Below are 19454 nucleotides of genomic sequence, written 5' to 3'. Positions count from 1 at the left end.
AATCGATGTATCCCTATTTGTCTCTTTGAATCCAATACCCACATTGACAAAAGTCATCTGTAAGCAAATCAAGTGTAGCTACTTTGACAAACACTTGTCAGTAGTCCAGTGACGCCTACCATCTGCAATCGCCTCATGAGCTATAAAAGTGGAAGGGCAAAATGGTGGGTGTATGTGTATGTCTGTCTGTCTATCAGTGTGTGCTTCATTTTATGAAGTCCGATCATTCATCAGCTGCCCTTTGCCTCGTTACCACTCTCTCTACAAAATCTTGTGCAAGTATGTGAATCCATTTGGAAGTAATACGCCTTTTTGTTTTAGGCCATTTAAACTGCACCCACTAGCACCCACTGGCATGAACACAGACACACATTTAAATTTCAGCCTCCTAAGGAAAAAAAACTTTGGTCACTAAACAGTGGGGAAATGTTTGTGGACTTACTGACCGATTGATAAATAAATGAACCAATAAACCAGAGCAAGCTGTAGAGCTGCTGGTTGCAGCTAAAAATGGCATCTTCATGGCCGAGTGTCCAAACATACAGTCTGACGTAACTGCAAAGTCCCCACTGCATGACCAGCTGAGGACTGTGCTGGCAGCACTCAACATTAAATGACTCGGATCAGGACAACTAAACTTAATGCCACATCTCTACATCAAACAACCATCCACAAGTGGCATTATATCAACTTCTAGTCCATTATTTCTACATAGCATGGCTGAATGCACTGTTTCCAGAAAAGTGCATATGAAGCCAGCTCCAGATGGCCCATAATCTCGCACAGCAGTATGTGTGATGACCATGAGTCATCTGAAATGATGTGTAAGGCAGGAGGCCCTCTCTCTGGCAGACCAAGACACATTACGCAGACACTAATAGCTGTGTCAATCACAGTCAGGGAAGAGCCGAACGCAATCTCAAGGCTCCTACCAAAATGATATGTTTCTCAAGAGAAATTAAACGGCTGACAATGAAACATGAAATACAATGACTGACAGTAATGCCCCAGCTGAGGCGCTGTACGGTACCTCAGCCATATTGATAACTCCCACTGCCAAAGTTTTGTAACCCAGGATAGTTCGATTCTTGTAGCGTTTCCTCCTCTGCAGCATGATCTGCAGTCTGTTGGCATCCCTCTTCAGAAAATGGGGGTACTGAAAATAACAAACATAAAGTCAGACCAACAAAGCAGACCACATTATATTATCATCAGCCTTTAGAAAATGCAAAAACTTATTTCGACACATTGTTTTTGTTACTCTGTAAGAAAAATAATCCTGCAATGTTTACCTGCCCTGCTGAGTCTGTATTCAGCTTCTATTTCTTGAAAATAACATTTTGTCAACCATATGACAGAAATAATAAAACGAGACCGCATATATATTGTTTATTTTCAGAGTGCTTACTCAAGATTTCAGTGCCTGTCATTTTATTTGGAGGCCATAAATCCACTTCTTCTTTCGCAACTTTTTGGGTTTGAAAAAGGTTTTTGATGCTATTTATTTTGGAGCTGTAAACTTCTGGTCAGTTGGTTGATTGACATGCTGTTGTCCAACCAGATTCTCATTGGTCAGATAATCGCTGTTGCTACTTTAGAAAGGTTGTGTGTCCACCAAAGCATTTATCTGTGAGAGAGAGTTGTTATTTATTCACATTGTTTTGCCAGAGAAACAAAAAATATCTTCATTAAAAAATGTAACTGTTTAAAAGTCAGTAATTCCTTCTTTACACTTGATGAGCACAATTTAATCATACACATTTATGAAAAAACCTTTAATACAACCTTCTTTCACATTATTTTTTAAAAATATCTTCTTCAAAAGCCTTTTAACTGTTTATTATATCACAAGTTCCTCTCCAATATCTATTTATATTGCTGCAAAAAAAAACATATATTCAAGTTTCTCAAGATTACATTTGAACACACCATGAGGATATTATAATTACCTTTGCCTAATAACCAATTTTGCTGGATAGAGCTTGAACACATCATATTTTAACTCAATGCTACCTCCATCAGCAGCCTCCAGAACATGTGGTCAGATTTATCACAATGGGTTTATTTTACTGAGTGTACCAAAAGAAATCACAGCTCAAGGCTGGATTACAAAGCTTCTGAAAAGGATATGATCACAACAGAGCTCTTGTTGGAGTGACAGGATGGCTAACGTTAGTTTCTAGGCTAACAATGGCAAGTATCTCTCTCGCATGCAGCGTTACAGAGATATTTAACGTTATGTTGTTACAGAGTTAACTTCCATAGTGTCCCGTGTGTCAGATTTTTCTAATCAGTCCTGATCAACGAGTAGTGGTGAGACAGACTCGTACACGCAGCTCAGGTGGAAAACCGTTACAGTGCAAAGTTAATTTTCGGATCTAACATTGAAGATCACATTTATTTTCCACTCGAGGCATTCCACTTGCCTGAGCACAGAGTTTACTTGCTCTGGGTGAGTGTTAATGTTGAGCCGTGTATAAGGGAAAAAAACACTTTAGTTTACACACAACTCTACCAGGTAAACTGCACTCAGTGTGGATTTTTTACCCCATCAACCAATCGATTAGTTGAAGAGTACATAGAATTATCGTCGACCAAGATTTTCTTTGGTTCATTACAGACCTGATTTATTTTCAGACAAAGTCTTTTTTCTATTACTGACTTGGTGGATTTGGCATCACCTGGCAACTGCTTTTCTGTGCCGTTGATTATTGCAATAATCAGCGGCGCAGAAAAGCCAAAAATGCTAAAGCAAATGACAAATCAATGCCTTCAAGACAGTTGCGGTGTTTAACCTCCTCCTGCAGTCCCTTTTACCATCTCAAACTGCCACGCTAAATTCAAATTCTCCATCAATCTGGCCCGTGAACTTTTTTGGGTGTTGACAAACAGCTTTGCTATTTCAGAAGATTTATCTGTAGTCAGAATGCTGTCTGCACTAAGAAGTGTGAACTGATGATGTAGCGATACCACACACACACACACACTTGGTACGAGTTCATGTAAAAATACAGCCAGTCTCACTGGACGCAGATGCCAGCACTGAATCAACATGGTGGGTGTTAGATTCTGCATTTTTACTGACTCAACTATTAAAAAGCCTCTCTGTGGTCTGTCTGCTGGACTGTGTCTGAACTCCTAATGAACCTGCATCACTTCAGAACTATATTTATCTCTGAAACTTCTGAGTATTTCATCCTCACATTTGCTCTTTTCATCCGTCTTGTCTGTTTCCTCTGGAGTCATATTGGGGACTCTGACTGTCAGAACCTGATCTTTACATTGATTTTTCTCGCCTTCTTCGTTCATAATATTCATACAATTAGGGCATGTAGGATCAAATTTCACAAGTTGGTTGAATTTCGCTGCTGTAATATCCTTGTCTGATACTGCCCACTCTTTCTTTTAGGTTTTACTCAACTGCAGTGTGATTTTATACAGATCTTTTGTTTCAGATTTTGCACTTTCTGGTAAAATGTGCAACTTTTCCATCTTTAAGCGTCATGTTTTTTTTTTTGCCATAACTTGCTCACTTGCCCTGGCTTAGTTCACCTTTATAGTTATCTTGCTATTCCAGCCAGCATACATTCAGTGTGTATTATTTTTCAAATGAAACTATCATAACAAAAAAATAATTAAAAAAATAATCTGCTTCAGTGTCTGTGGTGATTATTATTTTCTTTACAGAGGAATGTTGCACTTGGAAAACTGCCAAACAACAGCACTTCTTGCACGTTCACACCTATTCTTGCCACCAAATAACAAGAAAAATGGTGGCACAAGCTGATATCAAACAACAGAGCCCGATTAAAGTCATACAAAATAATGCACACATGTATAAATACACGTGGATATTTTGAACTTCACACTTGCTCAGGGTTAGGAAGGGGCACCAGTGCCGATAAAGGCTTCAACACAATCCTCCCTCTCGAATAACTGCTGTATCAGTGTGAGAATTCACAGTATAATGTCAGAGTGCTTGCCTGTAGTGAGAATGTGAGCTCCAGATCTGTCTCCATCAGTCCACTGGGTGGGAGGACGTACTCATTTGATCTCAGAAGGCGCTTAGAGCCCTGAAAGACAAAGTAGAGAAAGTTTCATTGTAAGCACATTTCGGAATGCTAAATATATTTAAAAAATACATCAGTGGCTCCATTTGGAATAAGAAAAAAATCCACAAATTCCACATCATATGCTCTTTCTTAAGCCTATATCTATCAGACGACAGTGACTGAGTGTGCAAGCCCTATTTTAGATGCAGCCTGCTTCATATTCACACATTTATGCAGATTCACACCTTGAGGCAGCTCAGTACAAACAGTCCTCTACTGCTTTACTGCTTTCAAGAGAACAGTGCTACTAGAACAAGTTAAATATGGGTCAGATGTCTCCTTCTGGAACATATCAAGAGGTTTCCCAAAGTGACATGAGGACTCCAGAAGCAACAACCTAATAACAAATCTGCTTCAGCTTCAAACTCTTCGACTACATTTTAATTTTCAATGCATAACAATTTCATTGCTACATTTATGCCTTCACACTTTTCCAGCATTTTGGAAGCCTTATAAAAGGGGGATTTCACAAAAAGCTGCTTACGCCATTTTAGTCTAAAACTCTACGGTTGTGTTTCAGCCTGGATGCATAGAGACTTTTGATAACAATGATGATGCAGACACTCAAGTTCTCTTCCCTATTTGGTCTTATCGGTCACGACATGTCAAGCTAAAACATTATAGTTGGGTCAACACACATTTTGTAATTCTATCCTTTTTGTTTAGGTAACTTACTCCTTTCCCATTGCCATGGCTTCCTCCAGGGACAGATAATGCTCCAGAGTGGTACTGCTCTGACATGTAGCTGTATTTACTTTGCAATGACTCCCAACCTGTTCACTGCGGCCTTGACCGCTTTACACTCATGTGTTACTTTCAGTAACTTTTCCACCTCATCGCCGGTCCAAGCAAAAAAATCTCTGGTCTAACTTTTCGCCATCTATGTGGCATTTTGTGTACCTCAGTGTAGAGTCCTCAGTGTAGATGAATGGTCACGTTTTATGTATTTTTAGCTGTGTTAGCGTGGATGGAGATTATTTCTAAAAAAAATATATGCTAAAATGGCAGTGTGTACAGAGACTGTTTTCATTTTAAAACTGACCAGGATTCTTAATTATGCCTTGGGATGAGGGATATTTGGCCCAGATGTCACTATGTGATCTGAAAATATCTTTTATATTAGGTAAGTTTATGTAGCTGCTATCACGGTGCCGCTAATCAAAACCAAATTTAGATTTTAATGCTTGCTATTCTGGTTGAGAGAGTCTCATCACCTAAAGCTAATTTTGGGAGTTGGCACAAAACTTGTTTTGGCCAAACAGCACAGGGATTTAAATGCCACAGGTTGTGAAAGTCTCTTCCAAATGTACGGACACAGACACACACAGCGTCCTCACAGGACCTGTCTCAGCCCCTAGCGTGTTTCTCTTACAAGCTTCGGATTAAAGTCTATCATGTTACTCGTCAAGTTACGGTTTAATTCTTCATCTTAGTTTCTTTTTCTACCTTTTCTAATCTTGAATCGGGAGTCAGAGTGCGAATGTGAAAACAGGAACAGCTTGTCAAGTCTCGGGTTCACAAATTTAATGTCAAGCTGTGAGCGATGAAGACAGGCATGTGTTGTGTAATATATTTGGCAACACATCAACTGCTGTAAAAATTTCATAAGTTGTCAAAGCTTAGTTCAGGTGTCTGCTAAACCTGCCAACAGAATTAAGTAAGACTTGGTGAGCAGCGTGGAGCAGTAAGGATATCCTGTATCTGGCTTAATACCCTCGAAACTCGTTAATAGTCCGATGCAGTGGATAGGACATTGGATCCTACTGTCATCGGAGCTGCTAAATCATGTAACAGATACCAAATGAAATGGGTGGGTGTGTGCAGAGGAATCATCACAGGATAGCAGATGGGGTTAGCTTCAAAAATGCAGTGGTGCCTCTGTAAGCACAACACATGCACAAAATATATTATTGTAAACATGGTATTTACAGTAAATGACGATGCGTGTTTAATACAAGCACAATAAAGCAGAGCAATGCATTGTGATTTCAGTAGCTTCCCTCTATTATCCGTTTCGCCAAACAACCTTTTTTCAGTGCGGTCTCACACCTGCCAACTCAGAGTGTGAAGATGACATGGGGCAGGTCAAGGAAAATCCACAGGAAGTCACAATCAGAAAAACAAGGCCAACAAACGTCCAAAGGCTCTCACTGTGTGTGAGCCACAGAAGGTCTGTCACGGCCAACAGAGATGGCATACAGTACATATCCACACTTCAAGTTATCAACTCCCTCCTCCGATCAACCCAGCAGCGTTAACAGCTGAATTGAAGGAAACAACATTGCATATGGCTTGATATATCTGGCAACACAGAACTGACACCACACCAACCCATTTAAATTTTCACTTAACATGAAAGCTCTGGGACGATTGCGTTGGTGTTAAGGCAGTCTCAAACTTCCTGTCATACATTTGAGTAAGTGTTTACACCCATGCGTCTTGGGTGACGCAATCATATATGGAGAGCTCTAAATCTGTCAGTTCACACGTAACATCTGAATGCATCTCCACATGCATCTCAAGTGACCACTCGTGATTGGATCTCACTTCCCTGCTCTGTATGCAAATAAACATATCATTTCATTTACCATCATATGAGACCGCTGCTGCTGGAGTGTGAGCTTCGTGCCGGGGACAGTTGGTTAACGTCCACCCGTACACAGACAGAGGGGCTAACTGTTAGCATCACACGCCTAATGCTACTTGAGCTGTCTGGTGTGAGCTTGTTAGGATCACCTGCTGAGATTTTGGCTCGTGCTAACTGGGTAGATGTTGAACTTGCCGTTCACTGGTAGGAGAGTGTTTCCAGACACAATCTTTTAGCACTGCGTCTAACTTGTGTAACGGCAGTAACAGAAGGTTTGCCTATCTGGCAGGGAGTAGGATAATCAAGGGTGTCAGTTGAGCAGGCGGTCCTTCAATGTGGCACAGGACAGATAAGCTTACACGGTGCTGGAAAGATCGTGGCAATATGTATCCCTCCGAGTCGGGTCAGTCACTGGACTTAGAGCTCTAATCTGATCATCCCATATGCATGTTGAGATCAGGTGTAAACAGGGCCTAAGAGGGTCCCAAATAGGGTTGGGCTGGTGTGAAAAATTTCAAACCATTTTGATATTAAGCCAAATACCATACTGAACCGATTTACTTAATTTTACCAGGTGACCCACACGATTCAGCAGTCAATCCTGAGTGGGATATAATGAGAGTGTCCTAAAAGAAAGCAAGTGTGTAACTATCATGAAGCATCACGCAACATCAGAGCTCTGGGTGGCATTAAATATCATCTCTGTCACTTCATGTAAACAAACCACTTAATGTCAGCTGTGCGCTGGAGATAAGACGAGAGATGTAAACATTTAAAAGATGACTGAGTAACCTCCTTGCTATCTTCCTACATTTGTAACGTTACTTTTTTAATCAGAAAACATCGACTTTATCTTAAATTACATACAAAAAAGCCAACACTAAGGAACATTAGCCCAGCTTGTTTGATAGTCCTTTACCTTAGCAGAAACTTTCAGCTTTCCTGCAATCTCCTGCCAGCCAGCTGACACTGTGTTTAGGTTTTTAAAGCGAAAAAGTAAGTTTGTAATGAATAATCCCTAATTTCAGCTACATGAATCAGCTGGTCCTGTTCCACTGTGGTGCTTTCAAAGCAAGGAACAGGTATAAATACTAACACAGCGTCCGACAAAAGTTCAGCTCACTATAGCGCATGCAGCCAGTTAGGACAGAGCTGTTTTGTGTGTTTTAAATCCAAAATGTTTCCCTACTGGTGTAGGTTTAGGCTTTTAAATAGACCAACTTTACCATGTCTCCTCTCATCAACCCCAAAAGTAAACAAAACAGGCATGACACCAGCATGCACTGTTCACCCCCTCCCTCTTCTGCTGAAATCTGATCTCTCTCATGTTACTGACACTGGCTGACAACAGCTCACACACCAGACCAGCAAAAACCACAAAATCTACCCAACTCTACAAGACACATTAGGATACAAACTGCTTGAAGACTGTGACCATATATGTCCCAGACCACCTCCAAATTGGATGCAGTCACGCCTGTATTTAGAGCTGTCTTCTTGTGTTCTGATCACCATAGAAGCATTTTAAAACCAGGTGTAAACAGGGCCTCAGAGGGTCCTGAGTTTAATTTTTAGCCCTGGTCATTGTTCTTCACATTTCACATGTTCTGTCTGTTCTACTTAATTCAAGCACTGCTGCATCTGATGTCTCATGTGCGACCTCAACCTCCACTTTCTCTTTTCCGACATCACAAGGGAGCAGCAGGCGTTAAAGGGTGCCCTAGCTCAGCTTCTCTACTTTGAGAACACAACGCTGTGTTCTAGCGCATCTCGCAAAATATAGGAACATTTTCAAAGAACATTTACTGCAATGTCAAAGGTTTTGCATGCATGAAATAAAAACAATGCTTTGAAGAACTGAAGGGAGTATGGGAATAAGGGATATGCTGTTCGCTGGCACTTGCAAAGCATTTAGATGTAATAAGCATTTTTCTATACAGCCTCATGGCTCAATATGCTCCACTGAAGGACATGTGGACAGTACCTGGACAGTAGTCGCAGCCCTTGTGTTGTATATAAAGAACAAAGAGGGTAAATCTCTGTCTGTGTCTGACCTTGTCACTAACTCCAGCTCCACAAAGAGGCCTTGTATGCACTCTTTTCTCATGCTCAGTAGCTGGTACAATGAATCAAGGCACAAAAGCTGAGCACTCTCAAACTGCCTGACATGCATTAACAATACAGAGTCTTGGCAAGGAAAGCTTGTACTGAATGTCCTTTGCCCCCCCTCTCTCCCACCCTCTCTCCCTTGCTACAAGCTTCTCCACTGTCTTTCTGGGGCCAGATGGGGGAATGTTACAGCCCCTGTACTCTACTGAGCTCCACACGCCTGTGGGAAAAGTTCAACTTTACACTTCTTCTCAAGGTTACTTTTTTGGATGAAATCTCTAAATTGGCTCTCCTGTTTGCTGCGGAGACAGGATGAGATTTGGGGTGAGGACAAGAACTCAATGTGCAATTGCAATAAAGAGGTTTTAAAGGTGTTTTGAGGCCTCTGCTTTTACCCAACACACATCTCCACACACACAAACACACACACACACACACACACACACACACACACACACACACAATTGGATTATGTCTGAGTGAACGGCAAATGAAAGCGCTTCGGACAGCAGTTTGCACAGAAATGAGAATTGCACGTCTTTTCTACCATAATCCATCTGACATCAATGTCTGGCTACTACCTCACGAGGCAGCACCACACAGGGTACAAACTGCACAATCATGTAGTGCATGTACAGAAGCATATCACACATCTTAACCTAATGTGCAAAAAATGTAGCAGAGGGTTGTCTGAGGCGTCAGCTACTTGAAGTGACCCAGCGGTCTCCAGGGAGAGAGACAGAAGACTATCTCCAAGGGAACACAAAGCCTCCTGCAGACTAAACGGCAATCTCATCATCCCTACTGCTGTGGCTTTGGGAGACCATCCAAATGGTTAGCAGTTACAGGGGCTGTGTGTGTGCACGCGGGCCACTTAACCTGATGAAACCCAGAGAGAGAAAAGAGACGGTCACTGTATGCCAAACAGAGAGGCGATGACATGCAGTAATGAGGCTTTGTCATTCACTCTCTGAAAACAAAACCCTCTTATTCCTCTGTCATCTTCTCCAACTGTCTCTTTATCCCCTCAGCGACTGTGTTCTCCCTAACCAAACCTGCTGGAAATTGCATTTAATGCTCCAGTTCCGGAGCTGCGGTGAACAGAGCTTTGCGCGGCTGTCCTCCGGGCGGCTCAACAGAAATGGAGAGATTTCACGCTCTGGAGACAACGTAGCTCATGGATAAAGCCACACTTGGTTGGTTGCTTTCTCCTTCAGGATGACAGTAAAGGGGAGATGATTTGTTTCTCTTTAAATAGAATCGCCCAGTGCTGCTTAAAATTTCAATTAAATTTCAAAATGAGGGGGACAATATTGAGAGTGGGAAAGAAAAATGGTCAATTACTGAGGCATGAAAGCAGAGAACTGCAACTATAGAAACAGCGAAGATGATCCAGAAGAATTTTAAGTTTGAGGGCTCTGAGCCAAACTGTGTAACAGCTATACAAGTTGTAGAGACTTAATTTTATTACAGGTATTACATTAAAAACATGTAGATACTGCACTCTGTGTTTGGATAATAACGTGCAGAGGAAACAGCAGTATCTACGAAAGAAGTGAGCTGCGCATTCCTGTGTCCATTTAAGGCAGTTTGTAGGGTTAAGCTATATACTTGGATTAAATCAGTACCTGATACGAATAATGTCCTTTTTATGTGTATGCATGTCATCTGAGAAAAATTTGTCAATATCCATACTTGTGAAGGAAAATCCTAATTTGGGTAGCTGTCAATTCTAAGGCTGTTCTGTAAATAGTTTTCTAATAAATAGTATGGCAATTTCTGACCAACCCATATCAGTTTTAGCAGTATTATAACCTATTTCCAGTTAAGGCCACACTCACTTTGGACTTGAACTCTACCCATTCTGAGTACGGATAAGGATACAGATAATTTATTTGGTTAATCGGATACATACACTGGTTTACTCGCTCATCCCTTGTGAGTAGTTTTTTTTATAAATAAATTCATATTAATCTAAATAAATTTCAATATGTGAACTAGTTTATCTGGCGCTAATTTTTTCCCCAATATGATGTGATTTGGCTTCTGCCTCATTTATGTAGTACTTAATTACTTAAAATGTTGGAGCATCAAAATAAAGGTACAGACGTGGACAAATTTGTTGGTACCCTTACAGCTCACTGAAACAATGTTTCATTGCTCCTGAAAACTGATCAAGTTAAAAGCAATTGTCTCATGTTCCTGTGTTCCTTGGGTATGTCACAGAGTAAAGTTTGTTAGTAAATGCCGATTTTCATTAATATGGAATTAACAATAATGGATGCCAATTACTTTTATTAGTGTCAAGTTATTTCAGAGAAAATTGTGGGTTCTTCTATTTTCATGGAAGGGTACCAACAAATTTGTCCACGTCTGTAAGTTAGCTGTAGCTAAGGCTAGCTCACCATCTAAACTAAACAAGCTATGATGGCAGTGCAATCAAAATATATTCTATAATTTTGGTAAGGTGTAGGAAAAAAATCAAATTTTAGTCTTAGCTCAAGTGTGACCAAATATGTAGTTGCTGTGTTTCGGCTTTGTAGGACAGTATGTTGGTAATTGCTCTTGCCGATGTTCTTGTTATCTCATGATTTATTATTTAAACATTTGCCCGACACTCACGCATATCATAATCTACTGCTGGGAATTGTTATACACTGTTGGTATAAACAGTTCCTTGTGCGGATGAATCAAACATGCTGGGTACACAGTGTCAGACATGACACAGTTGGCACATTCCTACTTAGGCGTAGGCACAACCCCGAGTAGGAGTTTGTGCAGCGGAAAAGGAGAGGTTAAAGCATCTGCAAAATACAGCACTGGGCAAAGGCTACATAACAAGATTCTCTCTGATGTGTGGGTAATATCAAAGCTTTTGCTCAGACTTCTTTTAATGTAGCACTGGATCTTTCATGTACAAGTTACAGACAAAGTTGGCTCCCTCTTCTCTTTTTGCTTTTAGGTGAATCTGATTCTCAAAATCTCTTCTGTGTGGATTTTCTGGGCGACTGCAGTCAAGACAGTTTGAATGACTTTTCCTTTTGAGAATTATTTCCACATGGCCACCTCAGGGCAGTGTGTCTGTGTACACTTAAGGTGCACTCACTGGTCTTAGTTCTCCCTCAGAAGCAGTGGACCATCATCTTTACAACCGCTACCAGGCTTACTGCTGAGTGTGTCTTTTCAAACTGTTAGGCCTGTCTGCGCACTAAACACAGAGTTCCAACACTCCACCACGAGAGACGAGTCTGTGGCTACAGTCACGCTGTAAGTCTTTGCACTCAATTCAGATTTATTGCTCAGATCCGATTTTTTGTTTTGCTGTTTACAGTACTTTTTAATGTGTCTGACATCAGATTCCAGTGTGCAGTGATCACAGTCCTACAAATGTGTTAGTACATGATAATGAAGACGAATATGAGGAAAAAGAGGGACACATTCAATTATGGCTTTTTGTGGAAGGAAAAAAAAAAAGACCAATACTTTTGTACAGAGACCGAGGGCCCAGTGCAAAAAAATGAGACCTATATCTGATTTAGGACAACAAATAAAAGTGTTCCAAATTTAATTGGACAAATAAGACTTCATGTGATTTGTGATGTTCATACTATTAGGAAAAAAAACCAGATCTGAGTCATATTTGAAAAAAAAAAATCTTATTTTGGCTATTTTGCCTGCAGTGTGAACGTAACCTATGATCTTGTCAGTCAGGGTGCAGTATATTGCACACCATTTTACCAGGGGTGTCAGGTTTCATGATTATGATGCCCTTTATTTGAGCCCTATATTGTGTTTCTTTTTCTTTTGCCGTATTTCACACTGACTGACACACACACACACACACACACACACACACACACACACACACACACACACACACACACACACACACACACAAATGGGTACGAGTGCACAGATGGGGGCGGGGCATTCACATGTTACAACAACCTCTTAAACTCTCTGCCAAAAATATGTCAGTCAAACAAGACATTATTCCAAGAAGGAGATTGGCTGTTCCGCCTCTCCAAAAAGCTCACTTTAAGTTCTAGGTATACTTTGAAATCCATACAAAGGATGTGGTAATCATTGAATGTGTTGCTCCAGTGACGGCTAGGAGAAAACACAACTGACCTCAGCTCATCTCCTCGCTTCAGTTCTCATTCTGCTACTCAGCAGTGAAGAAGGATTAGGTTGTAACTCAAGCAAACATGTAAGCTAGTTTAGTGAGCTGCAAGGCTACAGTACTGTTAAATAACTGGGTTGTGTGTACACACACACACACACACACACACACACACACACACACACACACAAACACACACACACACACAAAACCAGATGGTCACACATTTAAGTGTACTTTCCCTTTCTATTTCCCTTCTTACCAGCCAATTGCTAGTCTTTGCTATTAATTATATAGATTTTGCCATATCTATAAATTACATTATTGGTAAGACCTAAAATGTCAAGTCACGTGATTTAAAAAAACGATCCTCGGGCATTTAAAATCATAGGAACTATGACTACCACACAAAAATGTAAAAGATAAATCAATCTTTAGACTCTTCAGAACATGTTAGACCTGCACCTGCCCACTCGTAGTCACAAAAATGCATTACCAATCAATGTAAGATGCACAATCCGTCTTATGGTGCTAATGCTCTTGCTTAAAGTGCTAATGCTAGTCTGTCATTTAAAGCACCTGGGTGGATGTGACTCACTGGAGCTTCCTGTGCAGCCAAGGAGGTTTTTATCAATCGGCAGGATTAGTAGAATTTCTTATCATCGTGGAGGTTTTGTGATTACATTCAACAGAGCACAGTCAGTCACGGCAAAGGATTGAGAGACAGTGAGCCACAGACTCTGGAGTCTGACACATTGCAATTAAATGCTTTGCAACTGAGCCTGCTCCTCGCATCACACATGGGAGATTAACCCACCCACCTGTATTTTGACAGCTATTGACAGGGAGTTCAGCTCTTTATCCAGTTCTTTGAGGACGACCAGCTTTTTCAGTGTGAGGCTGCAGAGCCTGTGGGAGAGAGAAAGAACAAGGGAGGGGAGAGAACAGATTAGTGTCAGGGCTAACACAGTGTGAGCACACCTTCATGACAGGCCAACAAAGCAGCACTCACTTCAGTTTATTTCTACTTGTGTCTTTATTCTTTCTTTGGTCAGCAGATGTAATGACAACAACAAGCAGCATCCAGGAATCATCGACGGCTGCCAAGAAAGTGAGAGAGCAACCGGCAGCGTAACTCTAATCAAATCCTATTCTTGTCAGCTTTGTGTCCCTCATCATCAAGGAAAAATCTAAGACTTGTTGTGAAGAGGTAGCGCACCAAAGTCCTATTAAATCAGGATTCCTGTTGTCGGCTTTATGGGTGAATTCTTAGTGGAAGGTGACGTGACACAGATGCTGTGACAAGATTTTTACGTGCAGTAAAATGTCTTCAGTCAGAATAATACTACACATTGCAGTGTTTCCCCTACAATGTTACAGGCCTGGTGTACTATCAGGCCAACGAGACCCCGCACCACGCCTAAATGTTTGAGAGGCTTACATAGGACGGCGAAGCACACTGTACACAAGTCATGACCCACCCTGCTCTGATTGGCTAGTATTCTGTGCCTTTGTTGGTTAGATTTAGTTTTAAGAGTGGCGTGGCACCTTTAGATACAGGGCAGTGTGTGTGTGTGTGAGTGTGGTGTGAGTGGTCGAGTGAAAGCGTGCGAGCCGGTGATACAAGTGTCAGTGAATGCATCGGAGGAGAGCAGAGAAACAGGTGTTCACTCAGCAGTAAAGGTGGTCATCTTAGCAGTAAATGTGCAGTTTAAGTCACAGTTTTCAGTTAATAAATTCTGCTGCTTCTCAGGACCAAGTGCAGCTCCTGTGTGTCGCTTTCCAGCTGCTGGTTAAAGTGAAGGGAGTTAACCCCGAAGTTACTTCGGCTGTGCTCGCTGACAACGGTCGGGGAGCTGAAGCAGGAATGGTTAATGATTGGTTAGGTTCAGGGTAACAATATTAGGCAAGCCAATCAGACAGAGAGGAGGGCGGGTCATGCCTTTGCCACCATGAGATTGCCTCGCGGGAAGTCACAGACACAACGGCAGCAAATCACGTTAATTTTAGAAAATAAAACACCCTGTGCAGATATTTGTGCCTCACAGAATGTCGTACTCCACACTTATAAAGTTCATAATCCATTCTGAGAGATATTTGTACCTAGACTCCACATTTAACTACATTTATACAGGTACAATGCCTTTACCTGACAGAATGACCTACTCAGTATCTAATCAGGTAGTAGTCCGTTCTGATAGATACAGTATCTGCACCTGACAAAATGACCCATTCTGCATTGAAATGAACACAAAGGTTTACGTGACTGACTGCTATCTGTTCATTATAACAATTAGAAACATATTCTAATGCCTCTAAAAACTAAAAAAAAAAGATACATTTTGACTGGCAAACTGGGTATTTTTAATACCAGAGAGCTGTCACACTGGAATCCAGAATGAGTGACGAACAACAAAGACAGAAGTACAGTTAAAAAAATGTATTTAATTAGAAAAGCACATCTAGGTCAGAGGGGCCCAGCGGACAGCTCTCAGTACCTGCCTGTCTAGTGGAACACAGTGACAGAAAAACAAATGACCACGAAGGCCAGAAGCTCAATTCCACGCCTTTTTCATGGATTCACAGCTATTTGTGACCTTTAAAGCCCCCGTCTTCCTTTCAACACAACCCCAAAAACATTGCCTCTACAGCAAGACACTCTACAAAAAGTCAACAACTCCCAGGCCAAGTTTGCTCAACTTCCTCCTGACCCACTTTTCCCACAAGTCCTGCTGCATTAAATTGTGATCAGTCTGAGACAAAATCCAACGGGAGGAAGAAAGACAAAGCAAACAAACAGCTATCCAGTCACCCACTTTCCTTGAGTGCCCCTCCACAACACTCGCTGACTTCATTCAGGCACTCCCTGCTGGGGAAGTATGATTCACAAAGACTCATCACACTGAAGCATAAAGGAAATTGTAGAGTTAGAGACGACAAAAACAGGGTGGAGTGTTCAAAGGTTAATATTTTGGGGCGTAAACAATACTCGAAAAAAATGTTATATGTTAATTTGTAATAATTAAAATTGAACAGGAAGTGAGCATTATAGAAAACTAAACATTAAAGGTTTAGTTTGGGGTATTTAGAAGCATCTATTGTCAGAAATGGAATAAAAACTCATAACTAAGCTATTCTAAACTATTATCAGTTTATAATCACCTGAAAATAAGAATCATTGTGTTTTTGTTAATTTAGGATGAGCTGTTTATATCTATATATGAGCTGATCCTCTCTCATGGAGTCTGCCATGCTGTTCTACAGTAGCCCAGTATGGATAAATCAAACACTGGCTCTAGATAGGGCAATTCACTATTTTGTATCAGCCAACTTAAGGGGCGATCTCACCAGGATGCATCGCGCCAGGCGCAACCATTTCAAAGACACCTTGGAAGTGCATTTGGAAAAACAGCGTGGAGCGCCTGTGGAGCAGGACGGCATGTGCGTGGCCAAATATGACATGATGAGCAGCGTGACTCCGCCCCAAAAGTGAAAAATGTGCTGCACAGCAGCATGAGAGGAGCGCCTGACAGGCGTGCTGTACCGCAGGGCAGCAATGGTTTTGGTGGCGACGCTTCCCTAGCAGCGCGTCTCAGTGTGATCGCCCCCTTAGTTCTCCTCCACACTTGGCACACAGTTTTTAGCTCTGCAACCGCACTGCTAGATACCACGAAATCCTACACACTGATCCTTTGATGCAGTCATGTTAACAGTGTAAAGTGTCCTGCGTTACAAATCTCCGACTTTTATTTTGGTCAAACAACAGACAATCTATTGGACTTTTATATATTACATTTCTGTGTCCTCCTTCTACCTGAATAATAATACAAGCCAAGGCCGGGCGATATTATGCTAAATACCGTGCAATGGTACAAATGTGTCTACCCGAAGAGATTTGGCAATACAGCGTTTCTATCGCGGGAGCTATTCTATGCAGACTATGAAGCAAATCATGGCTGGAGTCTTGCAATTCTCATGCGATCTCATGATTCATGCATGATCTCGTAATCTTGTGATCTTATGAATCAAGCTGTTGTGATTTGAGCAGACATGGAGAAGGAGACTGAAGTTGTAAATACAGAAACCTGTAACACTTTGAATTATTGTTTTTAGGAACCTTAAAGTTTACATTTTTGAAAGTTTTACTGTTTTGAATCTCATTTTTAAATCAAGTGTTGTCTCATGCGAGGCAGCTGTTTGTTTGTTTGTATGGGCATTCCACAAAAAGAGAAGAAAATAATCAAATGCAATGAGGTGCACTTTGGTTATTTTAAACCATTTGGTTTTTTTGGGTTTTTTTTTTTACATATACCATTGTGGAGGGATTAAGCCACTCCTAATGCAAAGTTATATTCTTAAATATTTCCTTCTATTTTAAATTCCATTTTCATCATTGATATAAAGAAATTTAGTCTGTTTTTGTTGTTTGTTTTTTTTTTTACATTCATCACTGCAAAACAGGGACATTGATTTCATTTTTTTTTTATTTACACAATTAACAGCATAGAAGGGAAAAGGAAGGAAGCTAGCCAAAGGTCATTAGATCCTGAGCGATGTTTATCCAGGCAACCAACATAATGTATCTTTAATGATGACATTATAAAATTTTCAACAACAGGAACTGGGTGTTCCTGTGTAGAATCTCCCTTTGGCCCAAGTCGGTGACGACACAATCCTACAATATTTTACAGGAACCATGTGAGAGTAAATTTCCCATCCGCATGGCTGCACAATACACTTAGTTACCACGTGTGCGTTAGAATAACAAATGCAAATCTATCTGAGGTTGGTGTTATTAAATGTTAAACCTTGTAGGTAGCACATGGATCCAGGCCGCCTTATGGTGAGGATGAGTCACCAGTCAGCCACAGCTTTCTGTCGTGAAGGGGGGGGGCAGAAAGCAGGCTGATGGTTTAACAACATCTCTATCCCGTGAAAGCTCTCTCTGCCTCTCTCTCAGTAGACTGGGATTCACATGTAATTAAAAAGGCTGCAGGCACTGAAGGGGTCACCTAGGGAACCAGGGATTTTTTATTATTAGACAGAGGTGTTATCTCCACTCCTGCCTGCCACTGTGTCGGGTTGCAAGTGAAACTCGTGGCCATCTGTTTTGGATTGGTGCCAGTCTGTCCCAATGCTCCTGTCCAGTGCCAGTCCACTTTGCCACCCAATCAGTGACTGCGGTGACAGACCAGGTGTCACACAAAAGCACTAATCATTGTGCTAAAATAGCTGTACGATGCGAACACTGGGTCAAGGATAATTCAGCTAGTTTTGGACAGGATTGTTGGTGTGGACATACTGTGTGTCTGTGATTACAGGAATATAAGGGGGGGCTGTTATTTGTGGTCTCTCCTCCACTTAACAGACACTGGCACACACTCAAGATCAAAATAGGGGCTTGCTGAGGCCACTCCAAAGATGCATTAATCCTCCGTTTTGGCATGTCGTTCCCACATTCCCAGAGAGAGCCTGGGTGGGATCACAGCATGCCTCTCTGTGCCAAACATGACCAAAACACAGCCGTGTTATCAATCCATAGAGAAGACCGAGTGGGTGGGGAATCCATACAGCAGTCTAGAGTTCAATATTTCAGCGGAACGGGCGGTGGAAAGCAAAGATAAGTGAAACATTTTCTGTCTGTTTCCCAGTTGATAAGAGCCCATGGGGGAAAGCCCTGTTTCAGTGTGCTGGTTAAGCCAACACATCGCCTGCCAAGCTCTTCAGATTGGGTCATCATTGTTATAGACTGAGTTATTGATCCTAACATTGCACGCTGGTATCCTGGTTATGGACTCAATTGCTGTTATGATCATATTCAAGACCAGCAGTGGAAAATAATTAAGTGAATTTATCCAAGTACAGCACTTAAGTATGAATTTCAGTCATTTTACTTTACTTGAGGATTTCCATTTTATGCTACTTTATACTTCTACTCCACAACATTTTAGAGGGAAATATTGTACGTTTTAAACCACTACATTAAACTGACAGATATAATTGTATATTACTTTACAAAATAGGAGTTAACGAAACAAACAGACAACAAAAACACAACTTATATGTTACAACATACTGGTAAAGCTTAAACCACTGGTCATCAATCTTTGTGGCCTGTGACTCCTGATATAAAAGCAGTGTTTAGTTGGGGCAAGGTTTGCAGCAGTATACGATTTTCAAGGGACGAGAACCAATTCAGAAATGATTCCAGTACAAGGTATTACACAATTATTATTATCAGGTATAATGACCTTTAAAGGAATGAAAAAAAGCGCATGTTTTGTTTTTTGTTAAAGCTATATTATAACTGAAACTGACAGGTAGTGGAGGAGTGAAAAAGATATACACATGCAGGTAAGATTCTCCATCTGGCTTTTTTTCAAAAATGTATAATAAGCATATGTACATAACTGTCAAATTTCATAACATGATGTAACATAAAACAGTACACCACTTGAGACACAAGAGACACTTGCTCTTTAAACTTCACACATAATTTCCTTTAAATAATTCTTTGAGGCCC

General features: G+C 41.0%; 1 protein-coding gene across 2 annotated transcripts in view; it reads right to left on the bottom strand.

Annotated features, from left to right (window-relative positions):
• The window catches only part of LOC121954237 (phosphofurin acidic cluster sorting protein 2), a 64097-nt gene that overhangs the window by 23948 nt on the left and 20695 nt on the right, over positions 1–19454 (bottom strand). For both annotated transcript variants that reach the window (XM_088086260.1, XM_088086261.1), the window contains exons 2-4: positions 13753–13840; positions 3984–4073; positions 1031–1156 (exon numbers count right to left, since the gene is read on the bottom strand). In XM_088086260.1, coding sequence (XP_087942386.1) covers positions 1031–1156; positions 3984–4073; positions 13753–13840 — 304 coding nt within the window. The remainder of the gene's footprint in view (positions 1–1030; positions 1157–3983; positions 4074–13752; positions 13841–19454) is intronic.

Source organism: Plectropomus leopardus, chromosome 13 (assembly GCF_026936395.1).
Source record: "Plectropomus leopardus strain MGB_pleo_1.0 chromosome 13, ASM2693639v1, whole genome shotgun sequence".
Classification (NCBI taxonomy): Eukaryota; Metazoa; Chordata; class Actinopteri; order Perciformes; family Serranidae; genus Plectropomus; species Plectropomus leopardus.
The sequence above is the reverse complement of the archived record's forward strand: the minus strand, read 5'-3'. Positions and strand labels throughout refer to the sequence as shown.